This window comes from Dendrobates tinctorius, unplaced genomic scaffold (genome assembly GCF_039654945.1).
Source record: "Dendrobates tinctorius isolate UK_male_01 unplaced genomic scaffold, ASM3965494v1 ptg000069l, whole genome shotgun sequence".
NCBI classification, from domain to species: Eukaryota; Metazoa; Chordata; class Amphibia; order Anura; family Dendrobatidae; genus Dendrobates; species Dendrobates tinctorius.
Genome location: NW_027361737.1, coordinates 23,833,652 through 23,848,269, shown reverse-complemented (window position 1 = coordinate 23,848,269; position 14,618 = coordinate 23,833,652). Strand labels below are relative to the sequence as shown.

Sequence of the window (14,618 nt, the reverse complement as noted above, 5' to 3'; positions counted from 1 at the left end):
TTGTTTTAGATCGGATAACCCCTTTAAAGAACCCTGAACAAGAATAATGTGACTAATCAGTACATCTATAGCCGTGTCTGTTACCCCCGCCCATCTTCATCATACTTTTTCAAATTTATAGGCATATTTCTGATTAAAGGCATCGTCCAGTACTTTTATTTTGATGGCCTATCCTTAGGATAGATCATCAATATTGGATCGGTGGCTGTGCGAGCCAGGCACTCCCACCAATCATCTGTTTCCATTGCCAGCAGCAGCCAGATGTGATCAATTTTGGAGCACAGCTCTGTCAACTGTATAGTGTCTGCAGCCGGGGGATGCCGAGCGACCCCCAATCATTGCACCCCCAGCAATCTCATATTGATGACCTATTCTGAGACTAGGCCATCAATATAAACGTACTGGACAATGCCTTCAATATAGAAAAAGTTGTACAATAGGACCTATATGTGTCCAGTAGACAAATCCAGTGATATAGGGGTCGGCGTTCCATATATTTCCATGCTTATTACTTTCCCAATATTAAAAAAGCAAAAATCTGAAAAAAAAAAGCTTTGTCGTAAAGTTATAATTTATAATCAGTGGCCCAAGGGCTCATGCACAACCTTATTTTTGGTCCGGGTGCGATCCAACAAAACACCTGATCACACTGGAACCAATGTTATTTTATTTTATTCCATTTTTTCCTTGTACCTTGTCTGTCCTAAGAAAAAAATCTCACCATTTGCATCTGTAAATCGGATCCACTCGGCCATTCAAGTCAATGGGTCCGTCAAAAAAAATCAGATCATGCTCAGATGACATTCGAGTGTGGTCCAGTGCTCACGGACTGACAGAATGGAGAAGATGGAGACCTTTTTTTTTTTTTACAATTTCCAAGAAAATCGGATCACACTTTGATCACACTCCGAATAGAATGTGATCAGCGTGAAATGTCAAAGAGGATTTGGGATCACTTTCTATTTAATTTATCTGGTAATCTGCACAATCCGACCACGGGCACACGGCAGTATTTTGGGGAATTTTTTACTTAAGTATTTGTTGTATGCCAAACCCATGAGTGGGTGATAAATCCTGAAGTGGGGACGTGTTTCTATTACACTTTTCCTCTGATCGTTCCACTCCTCGTTTTGTCTTACAAATACTGATGTAAAATACTGACCAGATACTGACGTGTGAACATATTATCAGTTTTCCATACTTTGACTTTTTGCTGAGCTTGTGTTGGGTTTGTGATAATACATAATAATCTTTCTGCAGTGTACAGCATGGTCGGGAGGCAGGACACCAGAAAGGCGATCTGAAGAGACGAATTAAATATGGCACCAGAAATGACACAGCTCCATACATTGAATAGTGGCAGTTCACATGTATAGGAGGGAGCTTGCATTACCCCTCATGGCCACTGCACATTGTATGGCGCTGTGGCACTTCAATCAGTCGATCGGAGGTTACAAAGCCTCTTTGCTATGTAAGAAATCCAAGAATAATTGCTTAGCTTTGACCTATATCTCTGTATAGCAGAAATGTTTATTATTTTCAGTATTAAGCATGACGTAAGGAATGGCTAGGTGATCTATTGCGTGTGACAAAGTAAGCTGTAATCCTTAGTTAGCAGCCAGGGGATTTGCCTTGTATAAGTAACAGCATTGATACTCACCTCCTGAACCCTACTGAGTGATGAAGACGGATACAGATGGGAGCATGAAGCCTTTACACATGTCTCAGCAATGGGATAAATAGATCCCTTTGTGCCCTAATCATAAACTGCGCTCCGAATCCAAGAGATGGTATTATGGTCTGGTGATTCATTGCTTTAGACTGTGATTTCCACGTCACCATCATTTGTTTAGCAAGTAGACCAAGCTTCTTAATCAGAGGAGGTTAATGCCGTCTTAGGCATTTTATTTCACCGGATGCTTGAAATGAGCAAAAAAATGTAGACAATGTGTTGGCGTCTGACATTCCACAAATACTTCTGTGCTACATACTACATTTCTATAGCCCCCGACACCTGCCACCTCTCCCTGTCCCCACAAGCCGTGGAAACTGAGAGGTATGAAAGTTATGCATGATGGTGAGTGGAGGTTATACGGTCACATATGGATGGAGATGACTTGGATCACCAGTGCAACAGCGGGCAGGTGAGCCCTCCAAGAAGTAAGAAACCCTTACATGGATTTAGTAAAGGGGTTGTCCACTATTCGCCAGCGTAAAGTAAATAAAGATGACCTCCTCTTCCGTTCCAGCAATGTTAGCTCCGGGTCTCATAGGAAATTGTTATGTCACATGTCACCCGTTGTTGCAATTTTTTTTACTTGTGAGTGGCTCACTTAAAAGATGCGCGGCCCCGCTGCTGCCCAACAGCTTTACTGTCACTTAGGCCAGAAGCTGACACATATCTACACTAGCTAGTAGAGATTTTGGTTTCTTGTGCACGGGCAGTCCAAAAATTCTGCTACCAGCATGCACCCCTTAATACATTTGGCACATCCAACTCTAGCAGGCATTTAATGAAGACTGGCATATGATGAATTCCCCCTTATGTCGTGGTGGAGTATCTGGATGCTAAACATTCCAAGTATAAAGAGGATGTCTAGTTTTAGTGCAGTGGCTTGCAAAAGTATTTCACCCCCTTTGGCTTTTTACCTATTCTGTTACATTACAACCCATGTTTAATATTTTTGTAATCCAATTTGTGTGTGATGCATCAGCGCTAAATAGTCTAAGTTGGTGAAGTGAGACAAATATTAAATTTATGGGATCAAATATCTAAAAATTGTCACGTGCATATGTATTCACCCCTAAGTCACATGCTTAGTGACAGGACGTCCCCCTGTGTGCAATCTAAGTGTCACTTGGTCTGTCAGTATATACACTTTACCTTATCTGAGAGGCCACAGAGGCATTAAGCAAGAGGCACCACTAACCAAACACCCCGAAGACCAAGGAGATCTCCAAACAAAGTGGGTGAGGAGAACAAGTCAGGATAGGGTTATACAAAATATCCCAATCTCTAATGATAAAACCCTGGGTCCGGTAATTGAGCGATTTATTTCCTTCCAAAAAGCGGAAATGAAAACTGACATGTGAACACAGCCTTAGGCCGGGGTCACACTACCGTGTGTGATGTGAGTCTCTTGCATCAACACCCGGCACTGCCGCTGACACTCAGGACCGGAGGTGTGGCTGCATAGAAATACATAGAAATACATGCAGCCGCATGCTCCGGTACTGAGTGCCGGCGGCAGCGCCGGGTGTGGATGCGAGAGACTCGTGCGAGTTTCTTGCATCACACACAGTAGTGTGACCCCGGCCTTACACAGCAAACACTACATATATAGGGTCATATGAACTGAATCCATTTCACTCTGTTTTCGGACAGAATCATGGAGCTGTCTACGAAGGTCGACAAGTTGAAAGAAGAGAACAGTAAGATGGAAAAGGAAAAGCAAAGACTGGTAAGCTTTTTGGGTCCAAAGTAAAACGTTTAGACATTTAACAGATTTTTTATTTCTTAGGCTGGATTCACACAATTTTCTTTTCTGTTCTGTAACGAAATTAAAAAAAAAAACCCACTCCAATAGTACATGTATCATACTGTAGTTATATTGCTAAACTTTATATCGTGAAGACCGCTCTTCTCTTCACTAATCCCAGGGATCATCTGTTTTCGTGGGTGCAATCCTCCTCTGACTGCAACCAAGGAGTAGTTGTCCATGTAATCCAGCGCAGGAGGCATTTTTACAGATTGGCTCTATGTTCCTGTTATAAGGGATTTCCTGAAACGGTGACCCCACTTTTTGACATTCGTTAGCTCCGATGGGGCATAAGACAAGGGTTACCTTCATAAAACAAAACCTTTAGGAATGATTACTATAAAATATTCATATGTTTCTTTTCTTTGCCATTTGTGCAGTCGCTTCACCCTACAGTCAGCAGTTAGGGGGTTAAGCACAAACGTATTTCATATACAGAACTTTTTACTATGTACCAGGCCATTAAGTTTCACCCCGTCAGATGCTTGCAGGTGTGTTCAGGACCCCTCATGGAGGGATCAGCTTATCCATAATACAGCACTTCACACACGCTCTAATGAAGCAGGAACCTCAAGATGGATTCCCTGTGACGTCCTGGGAGCGATCCTCAGAGAGCCTCGGTTTTCACAGAGCCATTACTTTCTTTTGACTGACACTTTCCAACATCACTCTCCAGGGATTTTCTGTTAACACTGTCACTTGCAGACACTTAATAAAAAGGTCATAAATCTAAGGCTGTGAGTGAGACGAGGTTTTCTGTGTAACATTAAGTCACTCAGAGCTGACATTTCTTTCCAGATGAAGTTGTACATGGTGACTTATTAGAATCTAACGCTGGCGAAAAAGGGGGGTCATGGGTCTTTATAGCCAAACTAAGGCCTGTTTCACACTTGCTTTTTTTTGCAGCGCGTTTTTCCCGCAAAAAAACGCATTGAAAAACGCATACAAAAGCATACAACTGCTGCGTTTTTTTCAAGCATTTTTATGAGCATGCATGAAAAAAACGCAGCGTTTCTAAGCGTTTGTATGCGTTTTTAGTGCGTTTTTACCGCGTTTGCGTTTTTTTCCAACATTAGGTGGCCACTCACACTAACCCAAACCATGACTTTACTAACCCTAACCCTGACCCTAACCCTGACCCTAACCCTAACCCTTAACCAAACCATACTTAACCCTGACCCTAACCCTTAACCAAACCATACTTAACCCTAACCCTGACCCTAACCCTTAACCAAACCATACTTAACCCTAACCCTGACCCTAACCCTTAACCAAACCATACTTAACCTTAACCCTATCCCTGACCCTAACCCTGACCCTAACCCTGACCCTAACCCTAACCCTTAACCAAACCATACTTAACCCTAACCCTGACCCTAACCCTTAACCAAACCATACTTAACCTTAACCCTAACCCTGACCCTAACCCTTAACCAAACCATACTTAACCCTAACCCTGACCCTAACCCTGACCCTAACCCTTAACCAAACCATACTTAACCCTGACCCTAACCCTGACCCTAACCCTAAACCCCCTTAACTAACCCTAACTTTACCCAAACCCCTAAATTCCATTGTCTAAACTAATGGTAAAAAAAAAAACGCATGTGCAAAAAAACGCATACATAAGCATGCCAATGCGCACATATGCTCACCATAGACTTATAATGGGTGTCTTGCTGTAAAAAAACGCATTGCGCGCATGCGTTTTTTTGAGGCAAATCGGACGCACTTTGCATTTTGTGCGCCCGAGCACATACCGCAAAAAAACGCATGCGCGGTAAAACGCGTACAAACGCATGTGTATGCGCACATAAGCGCATCCCATGCAAAGTATAGGAAAAAAAAACGCATGCGCTATTTAGCGCTAAATTACCGCGAAAAAAAACGCAAATGTGAAACCAGCCTAAGAGTACAAAAAAGAGCTATGTAAAAGATATTTAGATACATTCGTAAATGAAAAACACTGTAGTAAAATAATCTTAATCCTCTGGAAACTACAAAACAGAAAAGGATAAATGTCTGATTTCTTCTAAATCAGTGGACATTTGGACTACAGCTGTAACCCTTGTAAATTGGAAAGTTAAAGCAGTACCTGATATCATTTAGTTGTCTTTCCCAAAAACTATTTATAGAAAATATTTTCACCTTATTCACCATGTTCATCATTTGGGTTTCCTCTTACCAGTCAAAGAATTTAACCCCATTACACAGCCAAGTACATGTTCTATCTATTTTTTCATGGATAGGCCAAGTACCCATTTTAGTTTGCGGCCCTTTTCACATGTCCATTTTTTTTATTTTGCTAACAATGGGACTAAATTAAAAAAAGACATGTTTAAATTTTGTCCGACCAAACTCCCCCCATTCAAGTGGATAACTGAATGGGTCCAGGAAAAAAATAGCCAGCACATGGATGGCATTCATGTTCCATCTTAGTTCTGCCTGTTTTTCACTGAGAGATGGGCAGACACCTGGATGTTTGGGTCCGGAGGGTTCAGCCAAACACTTATAAAAACATCTGGTTCGGGTACCAGAACAGTACCTGGACCCGAACCTAAACCTAGACCCTATTCACTTAAATAGCGGGCCTGAACATCCAGTGTTTGCAATGCTGTAATGTATACGACAGTGTGGCAAACACCACTTCTGATCGGCGGTAAAATCATCACCGCCGGTCAAACAGCCACGGTTCCCACGCTGTCAAAAGACTGCGTGAGTGTGCAGCTGCGATCGGAGGTATAAAGTTTACCTGCGGTCACTGGTGTCAGCTGATGGGACTACTGCTCCCATCAACTGCCGCTAATAACAGTGGAAATATTCATCAGCTGGCGCTTGCGCTGTAAATAAATAATTTTAAAAAAAACGGCGTGGGTTCCCCTGTATTTTTGATAACCAGCCCGGCAAAACTCACAGCTGGGGGCTGCAACCCTCAGCTGTCAGCTTCAGCAAGGCTGGTTATCAAGAATAGAGGGGTGCCCATGCTGTTTTTTAAATTATTTAAATAAATCATTTTAAAAAAGTGGCTTAGGGTCACTACCATTTTTGACAAGTTCACCGCAGTTCACCAGAATTTCACTGTGGTGAATTTGAACTGCGGTGAACTCGCCTCTGCACCAGGGATCTCACCGAGGTCACTGCAGTTCAGCCTGAATGGGAACGCAGTTTCAGTGATTGGCAGTAACCTCGATGAGGTCACCGTTATTCACTGATGCTGCAAGCTCATTTCCCAGTGGTTCTCAGCCTGGACGGTCACATCTTGGCGCTGTCCAGGTTGAAAACTGTTTATCCTACAGACATGGATTTCGATGTGGGACAGAACGACAGAGACGTGAGGGATATTGTTGTTTTTTATTTTTGTTTTATTACAGGAGACGAGGGATTCAGTGGAATTAGGCGCTTGGTGAGTAGAACTGTGTTTGTTATTTTTAAATAAAAAAGTAAAAGTGTGTTTTGTTTTATTTCTAATAAAGGACTTTGTTCTGGCTGTGTCTTTATTTACCATATAACTATAGGATTAGTAATGGATAGGTGTCTTATAGACGCCTCTCCATTAGTAATCCGTGGGCTTGATGTCACCTGACAATACAAAGGTGATATCAACCCCACAAATGTGAACCCTATTTGCCACTGCTACAGGGCAAGTGGGAAGAGCCGGGCAAAGCACCAGAAACTAATAGATGCACTTTTTCTGGATGGCTGCGGACTGCTATCTTTAGGCTGGTGGGGGAGAGTGGCAATATTCTTGATAACCAGCGTTGCTGACAGCTGAGGGTTGCAGCCCCCAGCGTGAGTTTTGACTGCCTGGATATCAAAAATACAGGAGAACCGACACTGGTTTTTTTTTTTCATTATTTATTTACAGCGCTGATGCCAGCTGATGAATACTCCAATGAGCCGCTCCTGCTCTCGCAGTTATTAGCAGCAGCAGGCGTTGGCTGATGGGAGCAGTAGTCCCATCAGCTGACACCAGTGACCAGAGGTAAACTTTAAACCTCCGATCACAGCTGAGTACTCACGCTGTATTTTGACTGCTTGGTAACCGCTGCTGTCTGGCTAGCGGTGATGATTTTTACTGCTGATCAGAAGCGGTGTTTGCCACGCTGCCATGCACAAATAGTAACATGGAATTCCTGGTGAAGTTCATGTATGGTGTCTGTGGCCGTGCTAGGTGTTTGGTATGGATGCCGAACTTTACTGTTTGGGTTCACCCATCTCTACTGATAATTCTAGGAGTGCCTTGGGAAACCTTCATCAATTGTTTTTTTTTTACAAGAGCAATTGATGACACACAGATAATAAAAACAGACATACGGACCAAAAATGTGTGACAATTGGATCCTGCACACTGATAAAAATTGGTCAGATTTTTCTTGCATGCTAGTAAAAGAAACTGACTTCTAAAATTCGACCTCTTACAGTAAGATTTTTGGAAATTGGTGGCATAATTTTGTGGGAGCAAACTGCATTAGGATTTACACAGCTCCATTTGACTATAGTAGAATCTTTATATGGCTCAGTGTTTATAAACAGCCAAAATACAGTGACGAGCAAAAGGGTACCAATGTTTTGAACTTTTGACTTTCAGGCTTCATATCTAACCATCCACTACTACAGTACTTTGATCATGAGACTACCATCATTTTATAGACAATTATCTTGGCTATCTCATAAATTTGACTTGCACCTATTTAGCATATGATTTGTTATGCAGATTCTTGTCATGTCACTGTATTGTTATTGTTTTGCTCCTAAAAATCACTTGACTGTTGCAAGTCAATCAGTGGTCACTAGGGTGACCGCAAAAAATCGATGTCGGAATTTTGTCCGTCTGGACCCCACAAAACGATTCCCCTTTCCAGATATTGAGATAGCCAAAATTTGAGCTCGATCAAACGACGTTAACCCGTGCCGCTCGTCGCTCAAAGTTTGAAAAAATCCAAATTGAGGTTTTTTTAAGATTTAGGTATTTTGCATAGTCTGTTAGACTATAAAGAATGTGACAACAACATTGCAGAAATAGCCCTGACCAAATTTTCGAACCATTTTTGGTATTTGAATGCAGAGTTGGTGGGATTATCGTTTTTTGATCCCACCATTACAGACAATGAAAAGTTGTTAATGGCTAATAAATTGCTCAGTAGCACAGATGAACCATCAGAGCACGCTAGGGTTGTAAATCCAAAAGTTAGGAAAGAAAAATTAAAAGAGGTAGGAAGTAACCGACTTTAACAACCTTCTGACAAAAGATGAAGAACAAAAGCAATATGTCCTGCAAGTTGTAAGCAAATGCCGAGCATTATATTCTGATGTTTCAAAAACTACTTTAACAAAAGCTCTAGAATAGATTAGATAACTATGTAAAATTATCAACTCATGTAGGTTAGCGTGCTCTGATGGTTCATCTGTGCTACTGAGCAATTTATTAGCCATTAACAACTTTTCATTGTCTGTAATGGTGGGATCAAAAAACGATAATCCCACCAACTCTGCATTCAAATACCAAAAATGGTTCGAAAATTTGGTCAGGGCTATTTCTGCAATGTTGTTGTCACATTCTTTATAGTCTAACAGACTATGCAAAATACCTAAATCTTAAAATACCTCAATTTGGATTTTTTCAAACTTTGAGCGACGAGCGGCACGGGTTAACGTCGTTTGATCGAGCTCAAATTTTGGCTATCTCAATATCTGGAAAGGGGAATCGTTTTGTGGGGTCCAGACGGACAAGATTCCAACATTTTTCCCCCCCATATGAGATCCGGTCACCCTAGTGGTCACTGACTAGCTGCAGCCGTGATTACTGACATATTGCTCAGCAGCCGCACAATAATGTCACGTCACCCGCAGTGAACAGTGGCGCCAACATTGCAGGTGAGTATACGTTGTTTTAATTTAAAAAAAAAAAAAAAACACAAATTGAGCTTGTTTGAGTTGGTACACATGCAGCATATAAATGCATGTTCACATGGCCAAAAAGCATACAAAACCTACAAAAGACAAAATGAATAAAAACCCTGCTATAATTAAATTAGTAAAAAGCAAAAGTGCATTTAAATCATACATAGTCCTTAGTAATACTGTAATTGATCAAACATAGCATAAAAGCCGTCCCACCATCGACAAGGTGACTCTGTGGTCAGGGCGGTCCTACACTGTCTAGTATTAGTAACCTTATCATGTGTCAAAGTTGACATCTGTGTGAATAAGGGCAGACAAGGACCCATCCCAACCACTGGACACCAGGCAGGGGAAGCCTTTAAATACAATTTCCAGCTCAGGAGAGGGAGGCCACACCCCAGCTTGCACAGAATGCAAAAATACAAAGAAAAAACACAAAAATTGAGCTTGGTTTGAGTTGGTACACATGCAGCATATAAATGCATGTTCACATGGCCAAAAAGCATACAAAACCTACAAAAGACAAAATGAAAAAAACCCTGCTATAATTAAATAAGTAAAAAGCAAAAGTGCATTTAAATCATACAGAGTTCTTAGTAATACTGTATTTGATCAAACATAGCATAAAAGCCGTCCCACCATCGACAAGGTGACTCTGTGGTCGGGGCGGTCCTACACTGTCTAGTATTAGTAACCTTATCATGTGTCAAAGTTGACTTCTGTGTGAATAAGGGCAGACAAGGACCGGACACCAGTCAGGGGAGGCCTTTATGTGCACACGTAGTTTTTTGGGTGTGCGGATTTTGGAGAGAAAACCGCAGGTAAATCTGCAGGACAAAAGTCCTGCGGTTTTACACCTCATAATGGATGAGGTGTAAAACTGCAGTGTTTCTGCACAAAACAATTGACATGCTGCGGATTGTAAACCGCAGCAAAACCGCACGGAAAAATCCGCAGCATGTGCACAGCGTTTTTAATTTCCATAGGAAATAAAGGTACTGTACAACGCAGCAGAATCCGCACCGTGTGCACATACCCTTAAATACAATTTCCAGCTCAGGAGAGGAAGGCCACACCCCAGCTTGCACAGAATGCAAAAATACAAAGAAAAAACACAGAAATTGAGCTTGGTTTGAGTTGGTACACATGCAGCATATAAATGCATGTTCACATGGCCAAAAAGCATACAAAACCTACAAAAGACAAAATGAAAAAAACCCTGCTGTAATCAAATAAGTAAAAAGCAAAAGTGCATTTAAATCATACAGAGTTCTTAGTAATACTGTATTTGATCAAACATAGCATAAAAGCCGTCTCACCATCGACAAGGTGACTCTGTGGTTTTTATTTTCTATAGTGCCCTGAATTGATAAGGCAGGGGTTGCTCAATGGCAATGATCGTGGTAGACATGTCTATAAGCAACCTTAGTAAAGATATTTATATATGAAAGTAAAGATGGAATCACTGATTCAATTACAAAGGAAGCTGCAGAGATGACGGAATATTACAAGGAAGTTGTTGTTTGTCCTTTATTGGACATCCCATTATGGCCCCAAGGTACTGGGTCCGATTAGTAAGGGTCCCAGCGTTCTGCAGAAATTTAAAAGAATCTATAATTACTTTACGGACTGGCTCTGTCCTCTTCTCTCAGCCCTGTGTCCCCATTAGTCTCCTGACATAATGTCACAGGAACACTTCAGCCTTCACAGTTACGAACAGGTGGAAAAACATTGTTTCCTCCGCTTTGTATAGAATGTGAAGGCTGCAGCCGAAAAGCAGCCACTGTATGGCTGCAGTGGTCACATAACAATATTTCTGCTCAGGAAAAACGGGTCAAATTGAAGATGCGACTCCAAAAGGTAAGATTTTTTTCATTTATGCAGGTCCCCAGGGGCCAATAATAATCTATTTATGGCCAGCGGATGTACCCTTAGCTTTTTCTTTACATTGAGCTTTTGAATCTTGTTTGGGTCTTCCTAGTAGGCTATGTGTACACGTTGCGGGTTCTGCTGCGGATCCGCAGCGTTTTTGGCCCTGCGGATCCGCAGCAGTTTCTGCTGCAGTGTACAGTACCACTATAGTCAATGGAAAATGAAAAATGCAGTGCACATGCTGTGGATTTTTCCGCGCGGATTTGCTGCAGTTTTAAATCCGCAGCATGTCAATTCTTTGTGCGGAATCCGCAGCGGTTTTACACCTGCTCCATTGTAGAGTTGTCAAACTGCAGGGGAAAACCACAGGCTAATCCGCAGATAAACCGCAGGTCTTTTGACCTGTGGATTTACCTGCGGATTTTTCCAAATCCGTGCGGAAAAATCCGCAGCACAATCCGCAACGTGTGCACATAGCCGTACAATCAATTAAGATGATCCAAATATATGAGCTCCTAATAAAAGAACAGGACATAATGCATATTTTAATAGTGAAGGATATTCATTTATTAGAAAATACTATAATGTAAAAAGCAAGAACCTGTGCTGCTCCCTAGTACTAAGCCACCCAGGTATGCACTGCCATACTAGCTTTATAAGATTACTCTAGAGTCTAGACAGAATCTGTCTGGAAAACTGTATTCTTCCATTTGAAAACTGAGGTACAATGGCGGTCCGAGGCCCCCCGAGCCAATATATGGCTGCATGAATAGAGTGGACTATGAATTGTACTACAAGATGTCACCATATAACAGAAGTGATCTATGTCCTACTTACAGGAAAACACAGGCTGTGACACCTGGCAAGAGCTGGAAGGTGTCAGAGAGGAATGTGAGTCGCTGCAGCAAATCTTAAACACCATTACTCAGGTATGTCGCATTATGATGCATAATGTGCCAGATGCATTGTGCACAAAGACTCGGCAGATTTTAGCAAATAAGTCTTACAGAGGATCTGTCACCACTCTTGACATGTCTCTTTTACTAAATACTTGCACTCCCTATAATATAATCATTCTGGGGCACCATTTCTTAGAACTCTGTTATGTCATTCCTCTGTTATTCTTCCTGTAAATAAATTGGCAGGGGGTAAATTTTATTGCACTTTTCACTGTCCCCTCCATTCTCTGGCACTGATTGGACAGTGTAAGAGGGTGTAGGGTCAGACCCCAACTGTGTTTTAAATAACCATTATAATTTGAGTTCCTCTTTAAAGGGAATCTGTCAACAGATATTTAATCTGAGAGCAACATGAAGTAGAGAAAGAGACCCTGATTCCAGCGATGTGTCACTTACTGGGCTGCATCTTGTTGTTTCAATAAAATCACTGTTATCTCAGAAGGAGATTATTATTAGAGGACTAGTTGTCTTCTCTCATGTAGTCATCATGTTCTGCTTAAGCCCAGACCAATACTGATTAGCAGCTTTCTGCCTATGCTCCCTCTCCCTGCCGCTCCCTCTCCTCGGGCATTTTCCCATCCTCCTTCAAACACTCTATTGTTACTCCATTACTAAAGGAACCAGCTCTCGACCCATCCTGCACAAATAAATACAGACCAGTCTCCAATCTCCCCTTCATCTCTAAACTCTTGGAGCGCCTGGTCCACATCTGCCTTACCCGTTACCTCTCCACTCACTCCCTCCTAGACCCTTCACAGTTCGGCATCTGCCCCCTACATTCGACAGAAACTGCATTCATCAAAGTGACTAATGACCTTCTGACAGCAAGTTTAACGGTGACCACTCTCTGCTCATTCTTCTCGACCTTTCTGCAGCTTTCGACACTGTTGACCACCATCTCCTACTCTAAGCTCCATTCACTAGGCATTATTACACTGCTCTCTCCTGGTTCTCTTCCTATCTTTCTGACCGCTCCTTCAGTGTTTTGTTCTCTGGCTCCACGTCATCTCCTCTTCCACTCGCTGTCGGGGTACCTCAGGGCTCAGTCCTTGGCTCCCTTCTATTCTCTCTTTACACGGCCCCAATTGGACAGACCATCAGCAGATTTAGCTTTCAGTACCATATTTATGAGGATGACACACAACTATACACATTATCCCTCGACCTTACCCCCGCTGTACTACCGAACGCCATTGATTGTCTGTCCGCAGTCTCCAACATTATGTCCGCTCTCTATCTGAAACTCAGCCTCTCCAAAACTGAACGTCTTCTGCTCCCGCCGTATACTAACCTCCCTAAATCTGACATTTCCCTCTCCGTGGGTGGCATCATAATAACACCCCGGCAGCAGGTACACTGTCTGGGTGTTATGTTTGACACCAATCTCTCCTTCACATCCCATATACAATCTCTTGCCCGCTCTTGCTGCTTACACCTAAAGAACATCTCTAGAATCCGCCCTCTTCTCACCATGGAAACAACAAAAACCCTCACTGTCACATTGATCCACTCCCGCCTGGACTACTGCAACGCTCTATTAATTGTCCTCCCCATTACTCGACTTTCCCCTCTACAGTCCATACTTAATGCAGCAGCCAGGGTCATCCATCTGGCTAATCGGTACTCGGACGCATCCGCTCTTCGCCAGTCCTTACATTGGCTGCCCATTCATTATAGGATCCAATTCAAAGTATTTGTTCTCACCCACAAACCTCTCCACAATGCGGCACCCCCCTACATCTCCTCCCTCATTTCTGTCTATTGGCCTAACTGACAGCTGCGCTCTGCAAATGACTTTCGACTAACCCCTGCACTAATCCGTACCTCCCACTCCCGACTCCAAGACTTCTCCCGCGCTGCGCCATTCCTCTGGAATGCTCTACCCCAAGAAATTAGGACTATCCACAATTTGCATAGTTGTAGGCGCGCCCTCAAAACGCATTTGATCAGAGTGGCCTATCACATTCACTAATCTAAGTCATTTTATGTGTAAGTGTGCGTGTGTAGCCCATTCACCAGCTCCATCCATCCCTCAAGATGGCTGGACCATTATTGTAAATACACACCTGTACTTTGTATCTCCCCCACCTCGTTGTAGATTGTAAGCTCTCACGAGGAGGGTCGTCTTAGGCCTCTTTCACACTTCAGATTTTTACAATCAGTCACAATCCACCAAGTTTTGAAAAAAACGGATCCTCAATTTTCTTTTGAGGATCCGTTTTTTTTCCCCATTGACTTCCATTAATGGCGGATTGTGACGGATTGCCGTCCGTTGCATCCGTTTTTTTTGCGGATCCGCCAAAAGTTGCTGTCCGTCACCATCCTCAAAGATTTCAAAACGGAGCTT

At 42.5% G+C, this 14,618-nt stretch overlaps 1 protein-coding gene across 2 annotated transcripts in view; it reads left to right on the top strand.

The window, feature by feature from the left end:
* CROCC2 (ciliary rootlet coiled-coil, rootletin family member 2) overlaps positions 1-14,618 on the top strand; it is a 274,079-nt gene that overhangs the window by 117,066 nt on the left and 142,395 nt on the right. For both annotated transcript variants that reach the window (XM_073581213.1, XM_073581212.1), the window contains exons 10-11: positions 3,386-3,461; positions 12,152-12,241. In XM_073581213.1, coding sequence (XP_073437314.1) covers positions 3,386-3,461; positions 12,152-12,241 — 166 coding nt within the window. The remainder of the gene's footprint in view (positions 1-3,385; positions 3,462-12,151; positions 12,242-14,618) is intronic.